Genomic DNA, 25819 nt, shown 5'->3' with positions numbered 1-25819 from the left:
TTTAATCACCATTCTTTCACTGTCTCTGGGTCAAAATCCTTGAATTCCCCACCTTAGCAGCACTGTGGGAGGACCATCATCACAAGGACTGCTGCTGTTCGAAGAGAAGGCCCACCACTGCCTTCTCAGCGCAACTAGGTATGGGCAACAAATGTATCATTGTCAGGCCATCCACATTCTGAGAACAGCACGGGATCGATGAGCTGAATGGCCTCCTTCTGTGCTGTAACCATTCTATGATTCTGTGAAATAAAAAATATTCACAATAGTGGTCATTTACATCCCCCTCTTTAGAAATCCCTGCACCATTCTATGACTAAGAAGGCAATTTTCAATTTTCTGCCCAAACTCTGGAAAGTACAGGACACAGTTTGACTTGTCCACAAAATATTTCTGTACCAGTGGAGAAATATCATCCACTCCACATCTCTCTCCATTAACACAGCTGCCTCCAAAATAAGCAACTATCATAAAAACTGGTATGTATGTCAGACTTTATACAGTTTATGATTCACAAATGTGAGAGAAGGTCAGAGTTTAGTGCAAACAATTTTGGGTTGCTCACTGATTATGATTTTTATATTAACCTATGAGGTATGCCTCAGTAATTTCAAACTATTAACATGAAAGAGCTGATTGTCAAAATAGATTCTGTTTTTGAGGAGCATACAGCATTCCATCTCAATTCTCTTCAATCTTTGTATAGTCAAATTAAAGCAGTTTATGGTCTATATTTTCATATTAAAAAAACACATATTACAATAAAAGCGGGCAGCTTGGAATCACTAGGAGGAGGGTGCCTGCTTCATAACCAGGCAGTCATGAAGTTATGACCCACAGTTGACCTTTAATACTGGCCAGTCACAGAGTAGCTTTTTGGGTCGTGATGGAGCAGCCTGCGGCTCAGATCGTTCCAAACTCCAAAATAGAGAGCAAAGGGGGCGTTAGAATGTACAGTTTATAAAATACAATGGCATCCTTCTTGTTTTCTTCCTTCTGACTGCCTTTTAGTGGCTTATACAAGAAGCTTCTCTTCACAGAAGTAGTCAGCGTCACTGAGAAATGTTTCAAGATGCATATATTGCTGCAGGGCAAGAAAAAAAAATAAAAGCTTTGTTAATATATGCTTTAAATTAGAGTAGAGGAAAGAACATGACTAATAAAGCAGATCGTTGCATACAGAGTGTTGCCTGCCCTGGTTAGCTTCACTGAACAACTAAGCAACTAATTGGTCGAGGAACAAATAGTGCATCAACAGTATTAAGTTACAACCTGCTAGCACAGCCATAGTTGCTAGTCAGAAAGACATGTTAGCAACACACACAAATGGAACCAATTACACAGTCCTGGCTAAAACAGTCAGTACCTATTTAACATTACCACGGGGGCTGGGTTTAGGCCAGAACATTTCAGTCATTGCCTGGATTCAACAACAGACTTTATCTGCTTGTTTGGCTTAATCACAAAGGTGACTGCTTCCTGCAGATTTTCTTGACAAAGGTACACCACAGACGTCAGGGAGAACCCGAGTCATGCAGAAACTGAGGTAGTGAGTGGACAAACATGTGGGAAGTGGTACAAACCAATCACATCACTGCATAATACAAAGTACTACCCTGCTTACGCTAAATTATTGAGCTGAGAAAAGGCATTTCATTTTTTGGAGTGGATATAAAGAGGAGCTTCTGTATTTTCACCCAGCCAAGAGGGCAAGCAGGTGACAGACTGCAAATCTTCCAGCAATACCACACTTAAACAGCTGTTAAGGAAATGCTCAAGATGGCCTAGGGTGATTGGATCACGGATTTCCCCTCATTCCTTGTGGGGAAGCGTCTGGCCTCAACTTGGCATATTTCCTGATGGCAAGATTGAAATTAGAAACTCATCACATGATGAACTGTAAGTCAAACCCACATCCGATCAGTCTCTGGCATAAGGTGGCAGAGCTCTAACATACTAAATACTTTCCTGGTATTAAGACTCACTAAGGATCAGGTGTCAGAGTGAATTAGTATATTGTTTGTTTGGCTCGGAGTCCTTTGCTGCAAAGTTCCCTGATAACCTAGGGATAAAGCCCCCACTCACTGTAGCACCAAGCCGTATTGACCAGAAGGTCTCATGTTTGAATTCCAGTCTCTGTTGAGTTACTTGAACTCAGCCAGGACAAAAGTTGAGGGCTCAATAATTTCCCATCACCAGTCGAGCTAGGAATGCACTCCTGGCTGGTCTCCCACATTCTATCCTATGTAAACTTGAGGTCATCCAAAACTCGGCTGCCTGTGTCTTAACTCGCACCAAGTCCCATTCACCCATCATCCCTGTGCTCGCTGACTACATTGGCTTCCGGTTAAGCAACGCCTCAAAGATTTTCAAAATTCTCAGCCTTGTTTTCAAATCCCTCCATGGCCTAATTTCTCCCTATCTCTGTAATCTCCTCCAGCCCCACAAACCCCACCCCCCTCCCCGAGATATCTGTGATCCTCTAATTCTGCCCTCTTGAGCAACCCTGATTATAAATCATTCAACCATTGGTGGTCATGCCTTCTGTTGCCGAGGCCCGAAGCTCTGTCTAAACCTCTCTGTCTATCTATCTCTCTTTCCTCCTTGAAGACGCTCCTTAAAACCTATCTCTTTGACTAAGCTTTTGGTCATCTGCCCTAATTTCTCTTTATGTGGCTTGGTGTCAAATTTTTTGTCATAATACTCATGTGAAGCCCCTTGGGACGTTTTATTACATTAAAGGTGCTATATAAATACAAGTTGCTGTTGTTGTAGGAAGGGGGAAAAGATCAGCATGGGTTCTCATTCCTGATACTATTTATTGACCTCTCTGGAAGTGCATATGTGGACACTGGATAATTATGATATTCCCGATGGAATAATCTGCCAACACTCACTGTCTCAGAATAGGCACTTGGGCAGGCTATCAGAGAATGGTCAGTGCTCTGTACTCCAGCAGGATCTGGGAGAGAAAATGCTCTTTTGTATGCTGGCTTTCAGGGTTCTAAATGAAATCAGATCAGGCAGCCCTAGTTCCTAGTGTACATTTGTCATAAAGCAGCTCAGAATTCAGCACAAATTGAAACTAAGTCACTTAGAGGCCAGAAGATGGTTGATGTGGCAAATGGAAAATTTGCACTGGTTCAGGGGCATAACTGTGACTCCAGACTAGTCCAGAGCTGCAGGATCCTGGGAAACGATGTTACCAGCCACTGCCAAATCTGGATTCTCAATCCACAGCATGGTTTCCAAGGTTACACAACTCAGGCTAGCTGGGAGTCATGGGGTAAGCGATTCAGTGATCCACACAATGAGGTTGATTACACAGGACATAACAAAAGGAAATGCCTAACTTTATTTACAAGAGAAATCTATTAATCAAGCAACAGTGAAAAAGAATGGATCATAGAAGCACAGTTCTAGAAACTGGATAAGGCCCAGAAATGCGCATGGGCATCGCGCAGCGCTATGTGCCCGCGCCCGTTCAAAGCGGTGCAGGCAGCACACAAAATTCCTGCTGCCTGCTCATTATGATTGCGGCACTGATCTCAGCGCTAAACTCACTGCTGATTGGTTTAGCGCTGAACAGGGGGTCACAATATCAGGTGCAGTCTACTGGCTGATAAAATTTGGCCTAGGCTGTCTGCATTATTTAAAGGGGAGGTGCTTTGTTGCAGAAGCACCTCATTGTCATTGTGGACAGAAGCCATGGCATAAGTCAAGGGAAAGGGCGAGGAGATATTTGGATGGAGCAATGGAGGTCTTGGTTCTGGGGGTACAAAGACACCATCCAGTCCTCTACCCACAGGGGGTTAAGAAGCCTTCAAGGCAGAGCAGTAGAAAGTTGTGCGAAGAGATTTCACAAGCCATCACTGCAACAAGTGTTGCCCCAGAATCTGGATCCAGTGCCGCAAAAAGTTTAAGGACCTCACACAAGTGGTCAATAATATCTTCAAATGCCATATTTCACCCTCTGCAGCACAAGCCTCACCACACCCCCATCACTCATCTACCACCAATCTCTAGCAATTACCACTGATACTGCTCCAAACTGGAAGGATCCGGTGGCGAAAAATTTGAGGGCCACGATGACCTTGAGGGCCAGTAAGAGAGCCGTCGTCACCCTGCTCTGAGGCTGCAAGTCTGGTTGCAGGAGATGGCAGAGTTCCATGACCACCTCCTTGGTGAAGTGCACCCTCCTAATACACTGCTCCTGACTTAGGTGCAGGTAGGAAAAGTGCTTCCTGAAGACCCTAGGTGGGTAAGACCTCTTGGTGAGAGCCATCTTACCCCTCCTCCTCATTCTGTGAGCATTTTGACCTCTTCTTCTCTGTCTCCACTCCATCTCCGAGTCATACACAAGTGCATGCAAGTATTAATCAATATTAATCATAAAATAGTAGGCGCTTGCAACAACAGTAATGCAATAATTGTGGGGGACTTTAACATTCATATAGACTGGACAAATGAAATTGCCAAAGATAGTCAGGATGACGAGTTCCTGGAATGCATTCAGGACAATTTCCTAGAACAATACGTCATGGAACCAACCAGGGAACAGGCTATTTTAGATCTTGTATTGTGTAATGAGACAGGGTTAATTAGCAATCTCATAGTAAAAGATCCTCTGGGGCAGAGTGATCATAATACATTAGAATTTCACATTACGTTTGAGAGTGACTTGCCCAAGTCCGAAGCGAAAATCTTAAACTTAAATAAAGCCAATTACTAATGGCTAAGGTAGATTTGAAAAATAGATTAAAAGGTATGGCAGCAGATAAGCAGTGGCTAACATTTAAAGAAATATTTCATAATTCTCAACAAAGATACATTCCATTGAGAAACAAAAACTTCACAGGAAAAGTGATCCATCTATGGCTAACTAAAGAAGTTAAGGATAGCATTAGATTGAAAGAAGAAGCTTATAATGTTGCGAAGAATTGTAGTAAGCCTGAGGATTGGGAGAGTTTCAGAAACCAGCAAAGGGTGACCAAAAAATTGATAAAAAGGGAAAAAATAGACTGAGAGAAAACTAGGAAGAAATATAGGGCCCAAGTTTCGGGCCGCGCCGACCTGGACGCCCGTTTTTCGTGCCAGAAAGTGTGCCTAAAAAAAACTTACCTATTCTCCGGCTCCCTGCAGGTCCTCTGCAGCTGGGCGTGGCGCAGCACGAGCTGTAGGGGGCAGAGCCAGGTCCCTGCGCTGAAAACAGTGCCGGGACCTCTGCTCATGCGCGCTACAGTGGGCGCGCATATGCAGTAGCTCCAGGCGCCCAAAACTGTGGGAGGGGCCCGAAGCACGCAGCCCCTAGCCTTGGCCGAATGGCCTCACTGCGGCTGCGTGGATAAGGCTCCTCCCACCCGACCCGACCCCTGCTCCCCCCCCCGCCGGCGACCCGACCTCCGCTCCCCCCTCCGGACCTCCGCGTCTCTCTCTCTCTCCCCCCCCCCCCGGACCTCCACGACTCCCCCCCGGACCCCCTCGACTTTCCCCCCCCCCCCCCGGACCTGCGTGACCACCCCCTCCCCGGACCTGCGCGACTCTCCCCCCCACACCTCCGCGACTCTCCTCCCCCCGGACCTCCGCGACCACCCCCCCCCCCCACCCCCGCGAGACCCAACGCCACTTACCTGTAAATCCAGCCCGAAGTCTTGGGCCCGGCCGTTCAGCCTCCTTCTCTCCCTTCCCCTCCCCCCCCTCTCTCCTTCCTTCCCTCCCTCCCTCCTCTCTCCTTCCCTCCCTCCCTCCTCTCTCCTTCCCTCCTCTCTCCTTCCCTCCTCTCTCCTTCCCTCCCTCCCTTCTCTCACCTTCCCTCCCTCCCTCCTCCCCTCCCTCCTCTCTCCTTCCCTCCATCCTCTCTCCCTTCTCCCCCTCTCCCCCCCTTCTCCTCCCCCTCCCTCCCACCCCCTCCCCACTTCTCCCCCACCCCTCTACCCCCACCCCACCCCCTCTACCCCCACCCTCCACCCCCCTCTACCCCCACTCCCTCTACCCCCACCCCCCACTACCCCTTCTCCCCCTCCCCTCGCTGTCAGAAACACAGACACTGACAGACAGAGAGTGAGAGAGACACACACAGACAGAGAGAGATAGAGACACTGACAGAGACACACTGGGGGGCAGGGGGGGGGGGGGGGCGTCCCAGCACGCTGTTGGAGGACTCCCGGTGCTGCAGTCGGTAAGTAGAAAATGTTTTATTTATTGATTTTTTAATTTTTTTTATTTTTTATTAATTTATTGGTTGATTTATAGATGTATTTATCATTTATTATTGATGATGGCTCTTTATTTGTAAAACTGAAGTGTTTAATGTTTGTAAACTTCCCTTTAAACCTCCCCCCCCACCATTCCCTACGCCTGATTTGTAACCTACGCCTGATTTTCTAAAGTGTAGACAAGGTTTTTTCAAACGTACAAAAATCTTCACTTACTCCATTCTAAGTTAGTTTGGAGTAAGTTTTCACTGCCTAAACTTTGAAAACAGGCATAAGTGGCCGGACACGCCATCTTTTGAAAAAAAAATTCTGTTCCAAAGTGAAACTGTTCTAACTGACTAGAACTGGAGCAAACTAAATGCCGAGAATTCAAATTTCTAAGATACTCCATTCGAAACCAGTTGCTCCAAAAAAACAGGAGCAACTCAGGCCAAAACTTGGCCCCTTAAAAACAGATTGTAAGAGTTTTTACAAGTATGTAAAAAGGAAGAGAGCAGCAAAAGTAAACATTGATCTCTTAAGAGACTGAGACAGGAGAAATTATTATGGGGAATAAGGAAATTGCAGAAACGTTAAATAAATATTTTGTATCTGTCTTCACAGTAGAAGTCGCAAAAAGCCCTAAAATTGTGGGGAACCAAGGGTCTAATGAGGATGAGGAACTTAATGTAATTAATCTAAGTAAAGAAAAAGTACTTGAGAAACTAATGGGACTAAAAGCCGACAAATCCCCTGGATAGGACGGCCTAAAGGGTGAATAAAGGGGAACCAATGGATGTGGTGTATTTGGACTTTCAGAAGGCATTTGACAAGGTGCTACATAAATAGATTACTGCACAAGATAAAAGTTCACAGGGTTGGAAGTAATATATTAGCACAGATAGAGGATTGGCTAACGAACAGAAAATAGATGGTTCATTCTCAGGTTGGCAATCAGTAACTAGTGGGGTGCCGCAGGGATCAGTGCTGGTACCCCAACTATTTACAATCTATATTAATGACTTGGAAGAAGGGACTGAGTGTAATGTAGCCAAGTTTGCTGATGATACAAAGATGGGAAGAAAAGCAATGTGTGAGGAGGACAGAGAAAATCTGCAAAAGGACATAGACAGGCTAAGTGAGCGGACAAAAATTTGGCAGATGAAGTATAATGTTGGAAAGTGTGAGGTCATGGACTTTGGCAGAAAAAAATCAAAGAGCAAGTTATTATTTAAGCGGAGAAAGATTGCAAAGTGCTGCAATACAGTGGGACCTGGGGGTACTAGTGCATGAAACACAAAAGGTTAGTATGCATGTACAGCAAGTGATCAGGAAGGCCAATGGAAACTTGGCCTTTATTGCAAAGGGGATGGAGTATAAAAGCAGGGAAGTCTTGCTACAGCTATACAGGGTATTGGTGAGGCCATACCTGGTAAACTGCGTGCAGTTTTGGTTTACATATTTACGAAAGGATATACTTGCTTTGGAAGCAGTTCAAAGAAGGTCCACTAGGTTGATTCCAGAGATGAGGGGGTTGACCTTTGAGGAAAGGTTGAGTAGGTTGGGCCTCTACTCATTGAAATACAGAAGGTTGAGAGGAGATCTTATCGAAACGTATAAGATTATGAGGGGTCTTGACAAGGTGGATGCAGAGAAAATGTTTCCTCTGATGGGGGGGACTTGGACTAGGGGGCATAATCTTAGAATAAGGGGCCGCTCATTTAAAACTGAGACAAGGAGAAATTTCTTTTCTCAGAGGGTTATAAATCTGTGGAATTCGTTGCCTCAGCTGGGACATTGAATAAATATAAGAAAGAGATGGGCAGTTTCTTAACCGATAAGGGAATAAGGGGTTATGGGGAGCGGGCAGGGAAGTGGACCCGAGTCCATGACTGGATCAGCCAAGATCATATAAAATGGCGGAGTAGGCTCGAGGGGCCGTATGGCCTACTTCTGCTCCTATTTCTTATGTTCTTATGGAAATCCTAGCGTTCTAAAAGAGGTGGCTGCAGAGATAGTGCATGCATTGGTTTTTATCTTTCAAAATTCCCTTGCTTCTACAATGGTCCCAGTGGATTGGAAGGTAGCAAATGTAATGCCGCTATTCAAGAAAAGAGGGAAAGAAAACAGGGATCTACAGGCTAGTTAGCCTGATATCAGTTGTAGGGAAAATGCTGGAATCCATTGTTAACAAAGTTGTATCAGGGCATTTAGAAAATCATAACATGATTTGGCAGAGTCAACATGGTTTTATGAAAGGGAAATCGTGTTTGACAAATTTATTAGAGTTTTTTGAGGATGTATCTAGCAGGGTAGATAAAGGGGAACCAGTGGATGTAGTTTATTTGGATTTCCAAAAGGCATTCGATAAGATGCCACATAAAAGATTATTACGCAAGGTAAGGGCTCATGGGATTGGAGGTAACGTATTAGCATGGATAGAGGATTGGTTAACAGACAGAAAACAGAGAGTAGGGATAAATGGGTCTTTTTCAGGTTGGCAAGCTGTAACTAGTGGGTTGCCGCAAGGAGCAGTGCTGGGGCCTCAGCTATTTACAATCTATATTAATGACCAAGATGAAAGGACCAAGTGTAATGTATCCAGGTTTGCTGATGATACAAAGCTAGGCGGAACAGTAAGGTGTGAGGAGAACACAAAGGGATATAGATAGACTAAGTGAGTGGGCAGTAAGGTGGCAGATGGAGTATAATGCAGGGAAATGTGAGGTTATTCATTTTGGTAGGAATAGAAAAACAGAATATTTTTAAATGGTGAGAAACTTTTAAGTATTGGTGTTCAGAAAGATTTGGGTGTCCTTGTGCAAGAAACACAGAAAGCTAACATGCAGGTACAGCAAGCAATAAGGAAGGCAAATGGCTTGTTGTCTTTATTGCAAGGGGATTGGAGTATAAGAGTAAGTGGGCCCAAAATTGCCCCCTTTTTAAAGAGTCATTGCCGCTGAGAGGTGGTGACGGTGCGGAGAGCACTCGCCGCTCAGTTGCCGCCGAGTCGCCAGCAATTGCGACATTGCCCTCATTTTTTGGGGGGCGGTGGATGTTTCTGCCTCGCTGGTGTTCTCACCCCGTCAACCCCTTACTGGCCAGCGGCGACCCCCTGTTTGCCCCACATGGCAATTGCCCTGCAGGAAATTGCCCCGCGGTAAATTGCCCGACGGGAGCGGATCGGCCGCCGCTTGGTGTACCCAACAGCTTTCCCCTGCAGGAAGCTGCCTGTGGCTAGACAGCGCATCTGCCCTCAAAGGGTAGGATGCACTGCAGTGGCCGCCATTTTATTTTAATTGTTGGTCAACTCGCAGCCCGGCACCCACTCTTGGGTGTCGAATCGCTGGCCCAGCCGAAACCCTCCCTGGTGGCCCAGTGGGTGCCACTAACATGGCTGCAGACTTCGCAGCGGCCCACCCCTTTAACTGAAGGGGAGGAACATTGCTACACTTCAGCGGTGCTGATGTCATCAGCGCGGTGCTGATGACACATACCGACGTCCGCCTTGCTCCCCATTCACTTCTGCCCCACCCAACCCGACTTCACCGCCCGAAACAAAAAAAAGTACAAAGAGCTGAATTTCGCTCTACTCTCTGCCCCATGGGCAGAGAAAGATCTTCAAGATCGGTGAGTGCACCCCCGTTCGATCGGAGGTTAATTTTGGCCCCAGGAATTCTTGCTACAGGGTCTTGGTAAGACCACACCTGGAATACTGTGAAGTTTTGGTCTCCTTATCTAAGGAAGGATATACTGGCCTTGGACGTGCTGCACGGAGGTTCACTAAATTGATTCTTGGAATGAAAGGGCTGTCTTATGATGAGAGATTGTGTAGAATGGGCCTATACTCTCTGGAGTTTAGAAGAATGAGAGGTGATCTCATTGAAACATACAGGATTCTGAAGGGGACTGACAGGGTAGATGCTGAGAGGTTGTTTCCCTGGCTGGAGTGTCTAGAACTAGGGGGCACAGTCTCAGGATAAAGGGTAGGTCATTTAAGTAACCCGGGGAGCAGTGCTGTGTGGCGGGGGCAGGTTGGTAGAGGATCTTTGTCTTATGGATGTTTAGAGTAAGGCCCATGCTCTCGTACGGCTCGGTGAAGGCTTGGAGTTTGGCCTCCGAGTGTGCGCAGAGGCCAGCGTCGTCTGCGTACTATAGTTCGATGATGGAGGATGGGATGACCTTGGATCTGGCCTGGAGGCGGCGGAGTTTGAACAGATTCCCGTTTGTCCTGTAATTTAGTTCCACTCCAGCGGGGAGTTTGCTGAGGGTGAGATGGAGCACTGTAGCAAGGAAGATGAAGAAGAGCATTGGTGCGATGAAATAGCCTTGCTTGACCCCGGTCCAAACATGGAATGGGTCTGTGATGGATCCCACCTGTTTGCTGCCTCTGGGGAGCCTACTGTCAACAAGGGCAGACATCGATGACGAGGTCCAACATTGCCTTCAGTGTGCCAGCACAGCCTTCGGTTGCCTGAGGGAGAGAGTGTTTGAAGACCAGGACCTCAAACCTGGCACCAAGCCCATGGTCTACAGAGCAGTGGTGATACTCGTCCTTCTATATGGCTCAGAGACACGGACTATGTACATCACCTCAAAACACTGGCGAAGTACCACCAACGCTGCCTCCGCAAGATTCTGCAAATTCACTGGCTAGATAGACGCACCAACATCTGTGTTCTCGCTCAGGCCAACATCCCCAGCATCGAAGCACTGACCACACTTGATCAACTCCGCTAGACGGACCACATCATCCACATGCCTGACACGAGACTCCCAAAACAAGCGCTCTACTCGGAGCACTGACACCGCAAGCGAGCCCCAGGTGGTCAGAGGAAATGCTTCAAGGATACCATTAAAGCCTCCTTGAAAAAATATAACACCCCACCGACACCTGGGAATCCCTGGCCCAAGACCGTCCAAAGTGGAAGAAAAGCATCTGGGAAGGCGCTGAACACCTTGAGTCTCTTCACTGAGAGCAAGCTGAAGCCAAGCGTTTACAGCGGAAGGAGCGCGTGGCAACCCAGGCACCCCACCCACCTGTTCCTTCATCCACCGTCTGCCCCACCTGTGACAGAGACTGTAGGTCCTGCATTGGACTCTTCAGTCACCTGAGAACTCATTTCTAGTGTGGAAGCAAGTCATCCTCAACTCCTAGGGACTGCCCATGATGATGATGAGGCCATTTAAGACAGAGATGAGGAGGAATTTCTTCACTCAGAGGGTTGTGAATCTTTGGAATTCTCTGCCCCAGAGGGCTGTGGATGCTGAGCCTCTGAATATATTCAAGGCTGAGAGACATTTTTGGATTCATGGGGAATCAAGGGATATGGAAATCAGGCGGGAAAGTGGAGTTTTGGTCGATGATCAGCCATGATTTTATTGAATGGCTGAATAGGCTCGAGGAGCCGAATGGCTTACTCCTGCTCCTATTTCTTATGTTCTTATGTTCTAAAGCCCCCATGACTGGGAACAAGTGGTGTGAGCAGAACCCCTTAAATCAGAAGCAAGTCATTCTCCACTTGCAGCAACACTCCGTCATCTCATCAACTTTAAACAACTCTACAAAGCTTCAAACAGTTGCACAATCTTACACAGAGGCAGTATTAATGAAAAAGCAAGTCAGCTGCAAGTTATTGATGATCCCTTTAAATAGCACTGGTGGGTGATCCTTCCTGCTGCTGAACACATGGTCAGCTGATCGTGATTAGAAGAGGGCGTTAAATGGAGCAGTGACATCCAAAACGTCAGATCATGCAGCAAATCAGCGTTGCACACTCATTGACGTCACAATCTGCCTCATCTAAATATCTGCAGCAAGCACAGGTAATGGCAGCGACACCGACTTGCCTAAAATGATGGCTGTCGCAGGACCTGGCGGAAACGGACGAAAGCAAGGTGCCCGCCATTTTTCTTTCCAAACCGGCCTGAATGGTTGGAGCTGAAGGCTTCAATTTTGCGGCCACAATTTCATAAAAATAGATCCGCTGCAGTGCATAACTTTAGTTGAATATGAATAATCTGATTTCATCTAATCTCAACTACCTCTGTTTCTTTCAGATATTTTGATTTGCTAAACATGTATATTGAATATATTACCTGTTAACAACTACAGATGCAACTCAAAAATATATCACTGTAAATATATTAGACATCAATTATAGTATGGTAGACAGATTGTATACATTATGTCAAAACATGTTGGTTTGCTATTCTTAAATTTAGTTTTAACCAAAATAAATGACAAACGCTTGGGTTTAGCATACACCCATATTTAAAATATCTTGCACCGTCTAGTCTTTCTAGATCTGGGCTGGCACCTTAGTTGTTTGGATATCTGGAACAGTGATGCAGGAGTCTCATTTCCACAGTGACGTACTGTACTGGGGGAATTCTCATTTGTGGGATTTCTGCTTCCATGATTTTTACAGCAGTTTGGGTTCCAGCTGTTGGGAGCATTGGTGTCTGTGTCTCAACAGACATACTTCAATTCTGGATGTGCAAGTTAGATTTATGGAGAAACTTTTGGTTGCATTGATAAGATGCTCTACCATCAGTTCTGACGTAGTATGATCTGTGTGTGTCTGGTGTCCAGTAAGATCTGTAGATTTCCTGTTTCTCTGGATTTTTTTCTCTTGCAACATCGCTGGTTCTTTTGCTTGTGATTTCTGGTTTTCCTTACACACTGCACTGCACACTACTGCCCGCATCCTAACACGCACCACATCCCGTTCACCCATCACCCCTGTGCTCACTGACCTACATTGGCTCCTCGATTTTAAAATTCTCGTCCTGGTTTTCAAATCCCTCTATGGCCTCACCCCTCCCTACCTCTGTAACCTCCTCCAGCCCCACAACTCTCCGAGATCTCTATGTTGCTCCAATTTTGACCTCCTGCACATCCCAAATTTTAATCACTTTACCATTGATGGCCGTACCTTCAGCTGACTAGGCCCTAAACTCTGGAGTTCCCTCCCTAAACCTCTTTTGCCTCTCCTCCTGTAAGATGCTTCTCTTTGACCAAGCTTTGACCTGTCCTAATATCTCCTTATGTGGATCGGTGTCAAATTTTATTTGAATATGTTCCTGTGAAGTGCCTTGGGACGTTTAACTACGTTAAAGGCGCGATATAAATGCAAGTTGTTGTTGTTGTTTTTGTGCAATCGTCTAAATGTCTCTGGTCCTACCTGACCTGCAGACTACACCTCTAGCCTTTCTTTTGCATATTGCCATGCCAAGATGTTTTGCATGTATTTTCTGGATGGTTTATGGTCTCATGAACTTTGTTATAACAATGCTTTCACCTTTGAAGATAATAGCATTTTCTACAGCTAGTTCACTTTGGAAATGCCAACATTTCTTGATACCAACACAAACACCGATCTTGGCTTTTAGCCAATTAGTATGTTTGTGAATTTCTGACAACAAAACAGGCTAATATGCAGTTAATTTATTGCTTTCCTGATCAAGTATTACTTGACAGTATCCTGACTTGGCATTAAGCATGGACAAAGCTCATGCATCAATACGTTGATGTGTAATGTTGTTAATTTGCAATGTTCCCTCATAATCATTGTTGGCTTTTAAATCCTTGGGATTGATGCATATCTGAATCTGATTAAATGTTTGTTACTCGCCACCTTTTTCATTACACTTATTTTCTCCACATGTCCAAATTCTTTCTTCATTTTACCATCTAATACTGGGGGTTAATCTCGCAGTTGATTAAACTACTGGTGGAAGTTCTATATTAACTTCATTTTATAACCAGCTCACATGCAACCAAAACTATCAGTCACATCATTGTACTCTTGAGTTTGGTTATAGGTGGAGTATTAGTAATTTGGACCACCTCAACATTTCTTGCGACCAGGCCTAATTCCACACAAGCTTTCTTACCAAGAATTGCTTTAATGTCATGACTTATTACTTGGAATTTTGAAACATATTTTCCTTCTATGAGTGACTATCAGTTTTTCTTTTGGTCCATCTAGCCATACTTTGCTTCTGGTGATTGATTCTAGTTTAATAGGCAACACACGCTATCTAACCTTGCCCTTCAGCTGCATTTTGTTGCATTGCTCCCATGTTATGACCTTGACTTGTGTACCAATGTCAGTTTAAAGTTGATTTTAAACTGACATTGCTGATCATGATGTATTTAGCTCAATAGTCATTATCTTCCATTGCTACTATTTTCAGCAGACTAATACACAGTTCTTTCAGTTTTTTCTTCTTGATCATAATTTTCTAGATCATGTATCATATTCTTTAAGTCTGAATATCCTTTGCTTGAACATACATTTTTTAAGGGGTATAGAGTTGTAGCAGGCAAAGAGCAGACAGATAGATGGTCAAGAATGGAGATACTGAAGGTAGTGAATTGATCTGACACGTAAAATAGTCTGGATTGAGAGGGCTTATCAGTATTAGGAGGGTCTGAGTAATCGATGAAGTTCCTCTACCTTACGGTATGGATTATAATTGCCTATTGTATGTAACACTTGCCTATGTATGTAAAGCACACTTATAACACAATTAAGCCTGATGGTTAATGAACCATCCTTAACCTTAGTAACACATAACAAAGACAGTAGGTTAGCAGTTAAGATACACAACATTTTGACTAGAGTCTCTGGGGAAGAGATAATAAAGCCAGTGTTTGGAAACAGAGTTACTTCAGGCGCCATGGGGACTAAGGCAACGTTCACATCACTGAACAAACACAATTAACATATGATGGGAGATGGACAGTTGGGAAACACCACTCAGAGACAGTCTGATAAAAGACGACAAATCAATGTAACTTCGCTGATAAGCAGTAAACCAACCGGTGCTTTTGTGGGAGAGGCACACACTTCGGTTTGTTGTATAATTGTGGGTGAGAACCATTGTTCTGGGAAGGTTCACGTTTGAACTTTTCCCTTGCATGTGCTCGAATAAACTAGTTGAACCGAAGGTTTCGTTTGATTGATTCCGTGGTCGTTATACGGGCGGGGGTGTCGATTCCTTATATCAGGGAGTCCACCTTGAAGGAGAGAAGTCTTCTTTTAATCCCTACACATTTGCAAAATGTCTGTTTTCCCAATTGTGGTATTTAGCATTTACAGCGAAGCAGTTGCTGGACTCAGAATATTTTGGCACAGAAACAAATCTGTGCTGGTATTTTTCTTCCCATGAGCTATCTTGTCCTATCCCACTCTCCTGTTTGCTCCCCATACCTGATAATATTCCTCTATTACAGAGTTTTTACCTTGCTGCAGAAACAGAACAAATGTGGGAGAGGTGCATGAGAGAGACAATCAGCTTTTACTGTGTAGTTCTTTGTTAATATGTCAGTCTTGTGCCCTTGCACTTATCCCTGTGAGACATCTGTATCAAGAGATTTACTGGAAAGGCCAAATTTATCGCTTGTGCCTTTCTTACTGCTGGTTTGAGTTATATTCCACGATCTTGGGAGTCATTACCATTCCTGATGCATGTGAAGCATTGTATCATATGTGGCAGAATCACTTACACTTCATAAAAAATGTTACAAATAGTGAGCAAACAGGAGAAAGTAATGAACATCTTCCTCACTGTGAGATGATAAGCCAGTGGTGCGCAAAATACAGCCCACGGGCCACATCCGGCACGCCAATTCATTCTATCCAGTCCGCTGGATGGGACAGAAATAGAACGTGAGAGGGAGCTCGAGCTGCACATTCATCTATCCACTTTCACTTCTCATAGGTCAGAGACAGACCCGAACTGCAGCCAAGGAAAAAATGTAGTAATACTTCATTCAAATTAATAATTCGCAAAAGCGATTCTCCCTGATCTGATCTTAAAAGGATCTCTTCCATAATAATGGGCCACAATGGTAGACGCCTGTACCCAGAATGCACTGCGTATCGAATATGTCCTATGCATTTTACAGTGGAGTCATGGCTGCTCATCTCCACAAATCTTTTACAGGAGAAAGTGACCGGCGCTGCATCTTTCCTCTCCCGGTATCCAGAGTACGATGGCAGGGAAATTCTCATCTGGTACCAATTGGGACGGCATTAGTAATCCTTGCAGAGGACATTGATGCTGACACAGGCTCTAAAAAGGGTACAGTTCTATTTCACAGAGACCAGAACTTTTATCTTTGATTCATTTCTAAGCAGTATTGAATATATTTTATGTATGTAAGATAGCATCTGACTACTATCTGAATTTCTGTTTATGCAATGTTTATGTTTACGCAATGTTCCTTCTAATTTTTTTCACCCGCGGTCCCTTTAAATTTACTGCGTGGCCAACCACTGTGCAGCTGCGCATGCGTAGTATCTCTTCCAGCGGCAGGAGCTGGGGATCGGCCTGCGCAGGGCCGCATGATTGGTGGAATATTGGTGGGCGGCCCTAATCAGCTCACCAAAACTTGTTAAGTGGCCCTTCAGTCCACATAATTGCCCATCCCTGTGATAAGCCCTTGTTTCAAGCAACTTGCATTTATAAAAATTGACAGGTCTTCCAAATGACAGGTATTCGTAGGCGCACTATATGAAACCTCTTTTAGCATAGCTGCTCTCCTGGGCAGACATGGATTCTCCACAGTGGTCATAGAAATTTACAGCACGGAAGGCGGCCATTTTGGCCCATCGTGTCCACGCCAGCCGACCAAGAGCTATACAGCCTAATCCCACTTTCCAGCTCTTGTTTCATAGCCTGTAGGATACGGCACTTTAAGTGCACATCCAAGTATTTTTTAAATGTGGTGAGGGTTTCTGCCTTTACCACCCTTTTAGGCAGTGAGTTCCAGACTCTCAATACCCTCTGGTGAATAAATTTCCCCTCATATCTCTAAACCTCCACCCAATTACTTTAAATCTATGTCCCCTGGTTGTTGACCCCTCTGCCAAGGGAAACAGGTCCTTCCTATCCACTCTATCCAGACCCCTCATAATTTTATACACCTCAACCAGGTTTCCCCTCAGCCTCCTCTGTTCCAAAGAAAACAGACCCAGCATCTCCAATCTTTCCTCATAGCCAGAATTCTCCAGTCCAGACAACAGTCTTGTAAATCTCCTCTGCACCCTTTCCAGTGCAATCATATATTTCCTGTAATGTGGTGACCAGAACTGCACACAGTACTCCAGCTGCAGCCTAATACAGTTCAAGCATAACTCCTTGCTCTTGTATTCCATGCGTCGACTAATAAAGGCAAGTATTCTGTATGCCGCCTTAACCACCTTATCAACCTGGCCTGCTACCTTTCGGGATCTGTGGACCTGCACTCCAAGGTCCCTTTGTTCTTCTACACTTTTCAGTGTCATAGCATTTAATGTGTATTTCCTTGCCTTGTTAGACCTCCTCAAATGCATTACCTCACACTTATCCGGATTGAATTCCATTTGCCACTGTTCTACACACCTGACCAGTACCTTGATATCTTCCTGCAATCCGCAGTTTTCTTCTTCATTATCAACCACACAGCCTATTTTAGTATCATCTGCAAACTTCTTAATTATATCCCTAACATTCAAGTCCAAGGGCCAGAAGCTTCACTTTTTTTGCATGCTTAACAGCCACTTAACTCCCATTTTACCGCTGAAATTACGTATAACGCCCATATGTCGCCCATTTTGGCACAAAACGGAAATTGGCGGGCATTTTTCAGAAACTTATCGCCGAGCGTTACTTTCCCCATGTGCTTAACGGCGGGAAAAAATATTACCACCCTCCCACTTTTTTTGGGCGGAATCATCAGAATGGGTGAAACCAACGCCCATAATATCGCCCAGCGTTACTTTCTGCACGGATTTAACGCCGAGATTCAATATTACCGCCTGCCCATTTTTTTTTGTCGTAAAGAACATATTTACCAAAACTAGCGGCCATAAGATCGCCCAGCTTCAATTTAACCACCTCGCACACAATATCGCTCCCCAAAAAAATGCCCAGAAATAGTGGAACTAATCGTAGCGTTATGGTCACCATGTTCTAGATCACATGTCGCATCCTTTAAAATGCTGCTGTGCTTCAACCTCAGCGGAGTTCGGATGTACTCTGCAGGTTGTTGGAGTTGATGTGAACATCTGTAAAAACATCTTGACCATACTGTGATCGATTGGAATTGAATAGGTATCTTTGTCGGGACATTCCTTGTTTGTGACCAATCGGTGGAAAACAGAGAGCTACTGCAATGGGGCCTGTCCTTTCTCACCCTCTCTTGGTGACCAATTACATGCAGCAGACTCGACATCGCCGAAGGAATGCTCCACTGCATTATGTGCCCAATGTAAGACGTGATAGACAGATGAGAAGGACCAGACGTTACACCCCCTGCAAGTACAGGAAGCATTCTTACCTCGACTTGCCCGACATCACCTGCCTTCGGAGACTGCACTTCCAGAAAGAGGTTATCACTGAGGTATGCCAGCTGATACGGGCAGATCTTCAGCCTACCAGCACCATCAGCACTGCACTGTCTGTCGAGGTCAAAGTCACTGCAGCACTGCCGTTCTACGCCTCGGGTTCTTTTCAGGCCACAGCTGGAGACATTTGCGGACTTTCTCAGCATGCCACACATTGCTACATTAGACAGGTCACTGAAGCCCTGTACGCATGCAGGAGGGACTTGATCAGCTTCCATATGACCAGGGAGGCACAGAGTGAGAGGGCTCTAGAATCTTCCAGAATTGCAAACTTCCCCAAGGTGCAGGGAGCAATAGACTGTACGCACATCGCGATGCGGGCATCTTCTCAAGATGCTGAGGTTTTCAGGAACCACAAGGGGCTCCACTCCCTTAATGTCCAACTCGTTGTCGACCACCTGCAAATTATACTGGCAGTGAATACTCAATTTCCGGGCAGCATCCATGATGCTCACATCCTGCATGAGAGCACTGTCTCTGACTTGTTTAACAATGAGCTACAAGGTCAATGCTGGATGCTTGGTGACAAAGGATATGGCCTCGCCACCTGGCTGATGACCCCCCTGCGTGACACCCACACCGAAGCCGAGAGGCGATACAATGAGAGCCACAGAGCAACTCGCAATATAGTGGAGAAAACCATTGGAGTGCTGAAGCAGCACTTTAGATGCCTGGACCACTCAGGAGGCGAGCTCCAATACCACCCTGAGCAGGTGTTTTGAGAATGGGCAAGAAGCCGACGATCTGAAAACCCTTTTTTAACACCCACACCGGAAATAACTCCCATTTTTGGACGATAAGCACAAAAGTGGAGGTTCTAGCCCCAAGTCATTGATATCTTCCACAAAAAGCAAGGGACCCAGCACTGAGCCCTGCAGAACCCCAGTGGATACAGCCGTCCAGTCACAAAAACATCCATCAAACATTACCCTTTGCTTCCTACCTCTGAGCCAATTTTGGATCCAACTTGCCACTTTGCCCTGGATCCCATGATGGCAGATCAAACCTCAGGTGGCAGGTAGGTTTAATCTGAGCTCAGTGATGTATTGAACAGAAGCAAATTCATACACAACTCTGTATTCACACTGGTCAATCGGAGATGCAGAGTGTTATATGGCCATTCCATCTCACTCTTATCCAACATGCAACCATTCGGCTCTAGTGATTGGCTCTTTCCTAAGTGGTGGGCATTCTGACAACGTCAGAAGCGAGTTCGAACCTGTATAATCCAAGATTTTTACGATAACAATATGCAACCTTTTTCACAGACTGTTCAATATTGTACACCAATTTAACTATTAAGAACGAAAGAACTTGCATTTATATCGAACCTTTCACATCCTCAGGATATTCAAAGTGCTTCACAGCCAATTAATTATTTTTGTTGCTTTGTAGGCAAATGCAGTAGCCAACTTGCACATAGCAAGGCTCCAAAAACTGCAATGTTTTGGTGTTATTGGCTGAAAGATGAACCTTAGCCAAGACATTAGGAAAACACCCGGCTGTAAGTTGGTAATGGGATCTTTTAAGTCTTTCTCTACAAGCAGACAGGATCTCGGTTTAACGTCGCATCTGAAAGACGACACCTCCGACAATACAGAACTTCTTCAAAGAGTTTGGATAATTACCAGCCTTGGCTCAGTGGTAGCACTCTAGCCTCTGAGTCAGAAGGTTGTGGGTTTAAGGATGACTCCAGAGACTTGCACATATAATCTAGGCTGGCACTGCAGTGCAGTACTGAGGGATTGTTGCACTGTCGGAGGTGCCATTTTTTGGATGAGATGTTAAACCGAGGCTCGGTCTTCCCTCTCAGGTGGACGTAAAAGATCCCATGGCACTATTCAAAATGAGCGAGCAGGGGCGTTCTCCCAGTGTCCTGGATCAATATTTATTCAACCAGTATCACTAAAAACAGATTATCTGGTCATTATCTCATTATTGTTTGTGGGATCTTGTTGTGTGCAAATTGACTGCCACATTTCCTACATTACAGCAGTGACTACACTTCAAAAGTACTTAATTGGCTGTGAAGAACTTTGGGATACCTGGAGGTCATGAAAGGTTAATGCAAGTTCTTTCATTGAAATTTTTCTCAAACCTAGACCATGGCACACAGATATGTACCTAATTGTTATTAACTCAGCTAATTACACTGATAAGTAAATATTCTGTGTGACACGGCACTGAGGAATACAGACCAGAAAGGTTCCCAAGTTTGATTTTGAGTTTATGTTGAATTAGCTGACTCATCAATTTCCTTGTGCTAGGCAGGGGAAAACTGTAAGAGCTCTCTGAATCGTTACTCATTGACCCCTCCTGACAGTGCTGACATGAACATTAGAGCTTGGCTTTGATGCACCAGCTGGCATTCACTGTTAAGTTCAGATATGAAGAATAGTTGCTTGGGTGACTGAAGCCTGTGGATGCAAATCGAGCTTGAGTCCAGCATAAATCACTGCTTTTAGGAGAGGTGGGAAGGAAGATAAATAAAGAAATACAGAGGCTGATTTTAACTTTGGATAGATGGTGTGACTGCATCGCCTGCCCAACGTCTTCGGCGAGAAGCTGGAGCCATTTTCATGGCCAGGCCCCATTTGGATAATGCGGACGAACTGTGAGCACCAAACTAGGCAGATTGTGGGTCGGCTGGGGGGTGGGGGGGTGGGGCATGAATTCTGGTGGCCTTTCTACAGAGCCAAGCTACAAGTTTCATGTTAGGGAGTGAGGGTCAGCAGCCAGCCAGACAATTTTTGTAGGGCCACAAGAAGCCTTCATGAACAAAGCTTTTACCTATTTGTTCCCAGAGCGATCTGCAGTGGTTCCTTTAAAGACACTGGTTAGGACGCTCACTCCCCATTGGTACGTTAAAATTTCAACAGGGTCCTACAACTAGCATACGACTCCAATTTGTATATTAAAAGGAGATTTCCACCTGAAGCAGGCATGTTGGAAATAGCTGCGGCTGTATTGGGAGTGGCCAGTAGCTGCTGTACTGCCATTTTCAGACTGCTATTGTCCCATTCTTGCTGGGCAGAGGCCCTGTAAATCAGCCCCATAGTTTCTTGGGGCTCTCACCAGGACAATATTTCACCTCTATTTGGTGACTGAATAAATAGCAAAGTTACAAGGAATTCCAGATCGTTAATGGTCTAATGTTAAATATTCTCAGTATCTATATGTCACAAAGATGGTTCAAAGATATCAGGGTTATGGCACTAACCAAATGTGAAGAGAAAGAACACACTCTTCTACAATAGCTGTGGTAGTTATTCAAAACGCCCTTTTTAGAAATTCATAAATATCATTCCTCATGCGAATTCTCGAGGTTTATTCTGTTAATTTGGGTTGCAGCTCATCAATCTCTGCCCTTGAAGGGATACTTTACAGACTTGATTCTCAAGCTAGCTAAATGATATATAATGACAGTTGTCTTAGAGGTTATTTATTCTCCTATGAAGGCACGCAGTTTTTATTCCCCCCATTGCTAGCCATCAAGAACAAGCAACTTTTAATGGGTCCTTCCTGGTCAGTATGGTTTAGTAGCATACCGTTTTGTGTCTTTAGCTGTGGCTCAGTGGGTAGAACACTCGCCTCTGAGTCAGAAGGTTGTGGGTTTAAGTCCCACTCCAGGAACTTGAGCACATAAATCTAGGCAGATGCTCCAGTGCAGTGCTGAGGGAGTGCTGCACTGTCAGAGGTGCTGTCTTTCAGATGCAACGTTAAACTGAGGTCCCTGTCTGTCCTCTCGAGTGGACGTAAAAGATCCTATGGCAATATTTCGAAGAAGAGCAGGGGAGTTATCCCCGGTGCCCTGGCCAATATTTATTCCTCAATCAACATAATGAAAAACAGATTATCTAGTCATTATCACATTGCTGTTTGTGGGAGATTGCTGTACACAAATTGGCTGCTGCGCTTCCCACATTACAACAGTGACTACTCCAAAGGTACTTAATTGGCTGTAAAGCACTTTGAGACGTTCTGTCATCGTGAAAGGCGCTATATAAATGCAAGTCTTTCTTTTTCATCCACTGAGGTATTGGAGAAACTTCAGTTTCTATGGGTTTAGAGGGTCTTTTTACAATATTCACAGTACATCTTTATCCAGTGAGTATGCAACTGGCAGCTCTCATCCAACTGCCAGGAGGTGCCAAGGACTGCCACTGGAGATTCGCCATTTGATTCTCCTTTCCTCTACAGATAGATGCTCGGTGCCACACCAAAATGTATGAGATCAGGAACTCAATGGGGCAAAGTCTTGAACCTGTATTTACACCACCGCATGACAACAAGTTATGCGGCTCCAATGCTGCTTGTGAATAGTTACTTTTGAATAAATTGGTTCGGGTTTTCCACGTCTGCACTTGCCAGCCCACGGTTTTCTGCCCATTAAAGTTAATGGATGGAAGATCACAGGCTGACTAGCACAGAAATGGAAAACCCTAGCCATGACATTCAAGTGTAAATCAGAGAAACAGCTTGGGCCTTACAAACTGGACACTGCTACTGAAAAACCTTAAAACTCCAGACTTTATTCTCAACACACATAACCTGAATAAACATTTCATTTTTTTGGTAAAATAAAGATATACTTTGCTGTTCAAGGGAAAATGCTCAACTTACACGGCATTTGTAAAAGGAAAACGAGAAACAGTCAAACAAGTTGGAAGTCAGACTGAAACATGTTAGACAGTAGAATGGAACGTGCTTATTACCAGACCTCTCTTCATAATCCGTTTAACTCTCTGACCCTCAGGTAAAGATCTTCAAAACCTTTGGAGTAACACCTGTGAATAATCGTTTCATTGCTGACAGTGATTAGTACTGTTTGAAGGTGATTTCTCATGGGTTCAGCTGGTACCAAGCTTTTTGAACACACATCATTTTTCTTGATCCACTGTCCTACAATGCTCAACTGTAATTTGGGCAGTGTGAACAACTGGCTTTTTAAATTTAAGTTGTTTAAAGGTCATGCTAATTGATTACAGTGTTTGGCAGACCTTGCACAACAAATGATTTAAACAGTTTGGCAACCTGGTGAATCACATTTTCTTATTTTAACAAGATATTTATTGCTGATACCAAATTAAATATTATGGATTATCATTGTAAAAGCACAATTTTCCAAGCCTATGTCCCTGTTTGATTCATGTTTAGAATATTCTGGGTTCTGACTCCTCAACATATATAAATCTTTAAATTATATTTTGGCTTTACCAAAGTGGCAATTCCCTAATTAGTCTTAACCTTTTAATCTATTTTCAGGTCTGCACCTACCTAAATATTACTTAAGCCTCGTTCTCACCTGAAACCACCAATCATTACCAATTGTAAAACCTTTCTGCGCCTTCTGTAAATGTATTTTCTCAATTCACTTTAAATGTAGTTTGAATTGTCTGAGTTTCTTCACTCAATCAGAATGATGTACATTAACAAGCACAATGGTACCTGTCCGTATACCATGCTGTGCTATAGAAAGAGGTCAAGAGCAACCTCTTTAAAACTGATAGGCATGGTTCAGTGTTTCTTTTTTGAAAAATGGGTAATTAAATATATAAGATTCAAAGCATAACTTTACGGATGTTAGCGACGTGAGTGTATACTCCTCCCTTCCTCTAATATAGTCTGAGTAAGATTACCATGTTATTGTTCAAATTATTGGCAGGTGTGCAAGGCATTGACAGGTGCATTAAGTTTATTGTTAGTATCAGTTCTAAACCCCAATGCTTGTGAGTGTCGTGGCTCCAATTGACAAAGGCAACAAAGACAAAAGAAAAAAAACAGCCACAAAAGGAGTCAACAAACCACAGGTGCAACCATGTCATTTTAGGGAATTCTGAGCAGATCCAGCTCCTCAAACAGCTCCCCCCCACCCACCCCGCATTGCAAAAGTTGTTGCATCATACACTAAACCTACAAAATACAAGCATTGGCAATGTACTGGCCACATTTCCACCTTCGATTTTAAATAATTAAATTAGCAGCCCCAAATGCACTGCAGTTATCATTTCACCCATTAGATTATGATACTCCCATTTAAACTGCCCTGCGAGACACCTTGCAGTGGCAATTCTGCCTCTTGAAACAAAATGAGAAGAGAAAACCCTGATGCACAAGAGAAATTCAAATACGTGGCACAGTTCCAACAAATGACAATACTGAGGGCTAAGCACAGGGAAGGAGGAAGCCTAACTGAATTGTGGAAGTTGTGTCTTTTAAGATAACTAAAAGTGATATTAGCTACATTTTATATCATTTACATGGCCTGGGAGCTGTGGGACAACAGCTGTTGGATTAGCAATGCTGCCAGTGTTTAAAAAAAACTTTTCACTATTTTTCCGAACAATGCATGTATTTATTGCATTGGTTGTTATTGTCCACACAGTGCTTGCAGCAATATATGTTGATTTAAATAAAAGGCCTACAAACAACTTCAGCTGTGCCTTGCTACCTTCCAGTGAGTTTCCAAGCTAACAAAACGGATGTTTTTGCAGTTTTCTTTCCCCCTCCTACTTCTCACTGGCTGCACAGAAGTTGCACAGCCTTACTATTTAAGCTGTTTTTATTTACGCAAAACCGATGTTAGTGTTAAATTATAATAACATAAGAAATAGGAACAGGAGTAGGCCATATGGCCCCTCGAGTCTGCTCTGCCATTCAATATCATGGCTGATCTGATCATGGACTCAGATCCACTTCCCTGCCTGCTCCCCATAACCCCTTATCCCCTTGTCATTTAGGAAACTATTTCTGTCTTAAATTTATTCAATGTCCCAGCTTCCACAGCTCTCTAAGGCAGCGAATTCCACAGATTTACAACCCTCCGAGAAGAAATTTCTCCTCATCTCAGTTTTAAATGGGTGGTCCCTTATTCTAAGATCATGCCCCATCCTCTCTGCATCCACCTTGTCAAGCCCCCTCATAATCTTATACATTTCGATAAGATCACCTCTCATTCTTCTGAATTCCAATGAGTAGAGGCTCAACCTACTCAACCTTTCCTCATAAGTCAACCCCCTCATCCCCAGAATCAACCTAGTGAACCTTCTCTAAACTGCCTCCAAAGCAAGTATATCCTTTCGTAAATATGGAAACCAAAATTGCACGCAGTATTCCAGGTGTGGCCTCACCAATACCCTGTATTGCTGTAGCAAGACTTCCCTGCTTTTATACTCCAGCCCTTTGCAGTAAAGGCCAAGGTTTCATTGGCCTTCCTGATCACTT

The 25819-nt window shown here is 44.3% G+C and overlaps 1 protein-coding gene across 1 annotated transcript in view; it reads right to left on the bottom strand.

Moving 5' to 3' along the window:
* Nucleotides 1-480: 480 nt before the first annotated feature.
* Nucleotides 481-25819, bottom strand: part of ccdc82 (coiled-coil domain containing 82) — a 122699-nt gene continuing 97360 nt past the window's right edge. The window contains exon 8 of the mRNA XM_070891942.1: nucleotides 481-1084. Coding sequence (XP_070748043.1) covers nucleotides 1016-1084 — 69 coding nt within the window. The 3' untranslated portion in view covers nucleotides 481-1015. The remainder of the gene's footprint in view (nucleotides 1085-25819) is intronic.

Source organism: Pristiophorus japonicus, chromosome 10 (assembly GCF_044704955.1).
Source record: "Pristiophorus japonicus isolate sPriJap1 chromosome 10, sPriJap1.hap1, whole genome shotgun sequence".
Classification (NCBI taxonomy): domain Eukaryota; kingdom Metazoa; phylum Chordata; class Chondrichthyes; family Pristiophoridae; genus Pristiophorus; species Pristiophorus japonicus.
The sequence above is the reverse complement of the archived record's forward strand: the minus strand, read 5'-3'. Positions and strand labels throughout refer to the sequence as shown.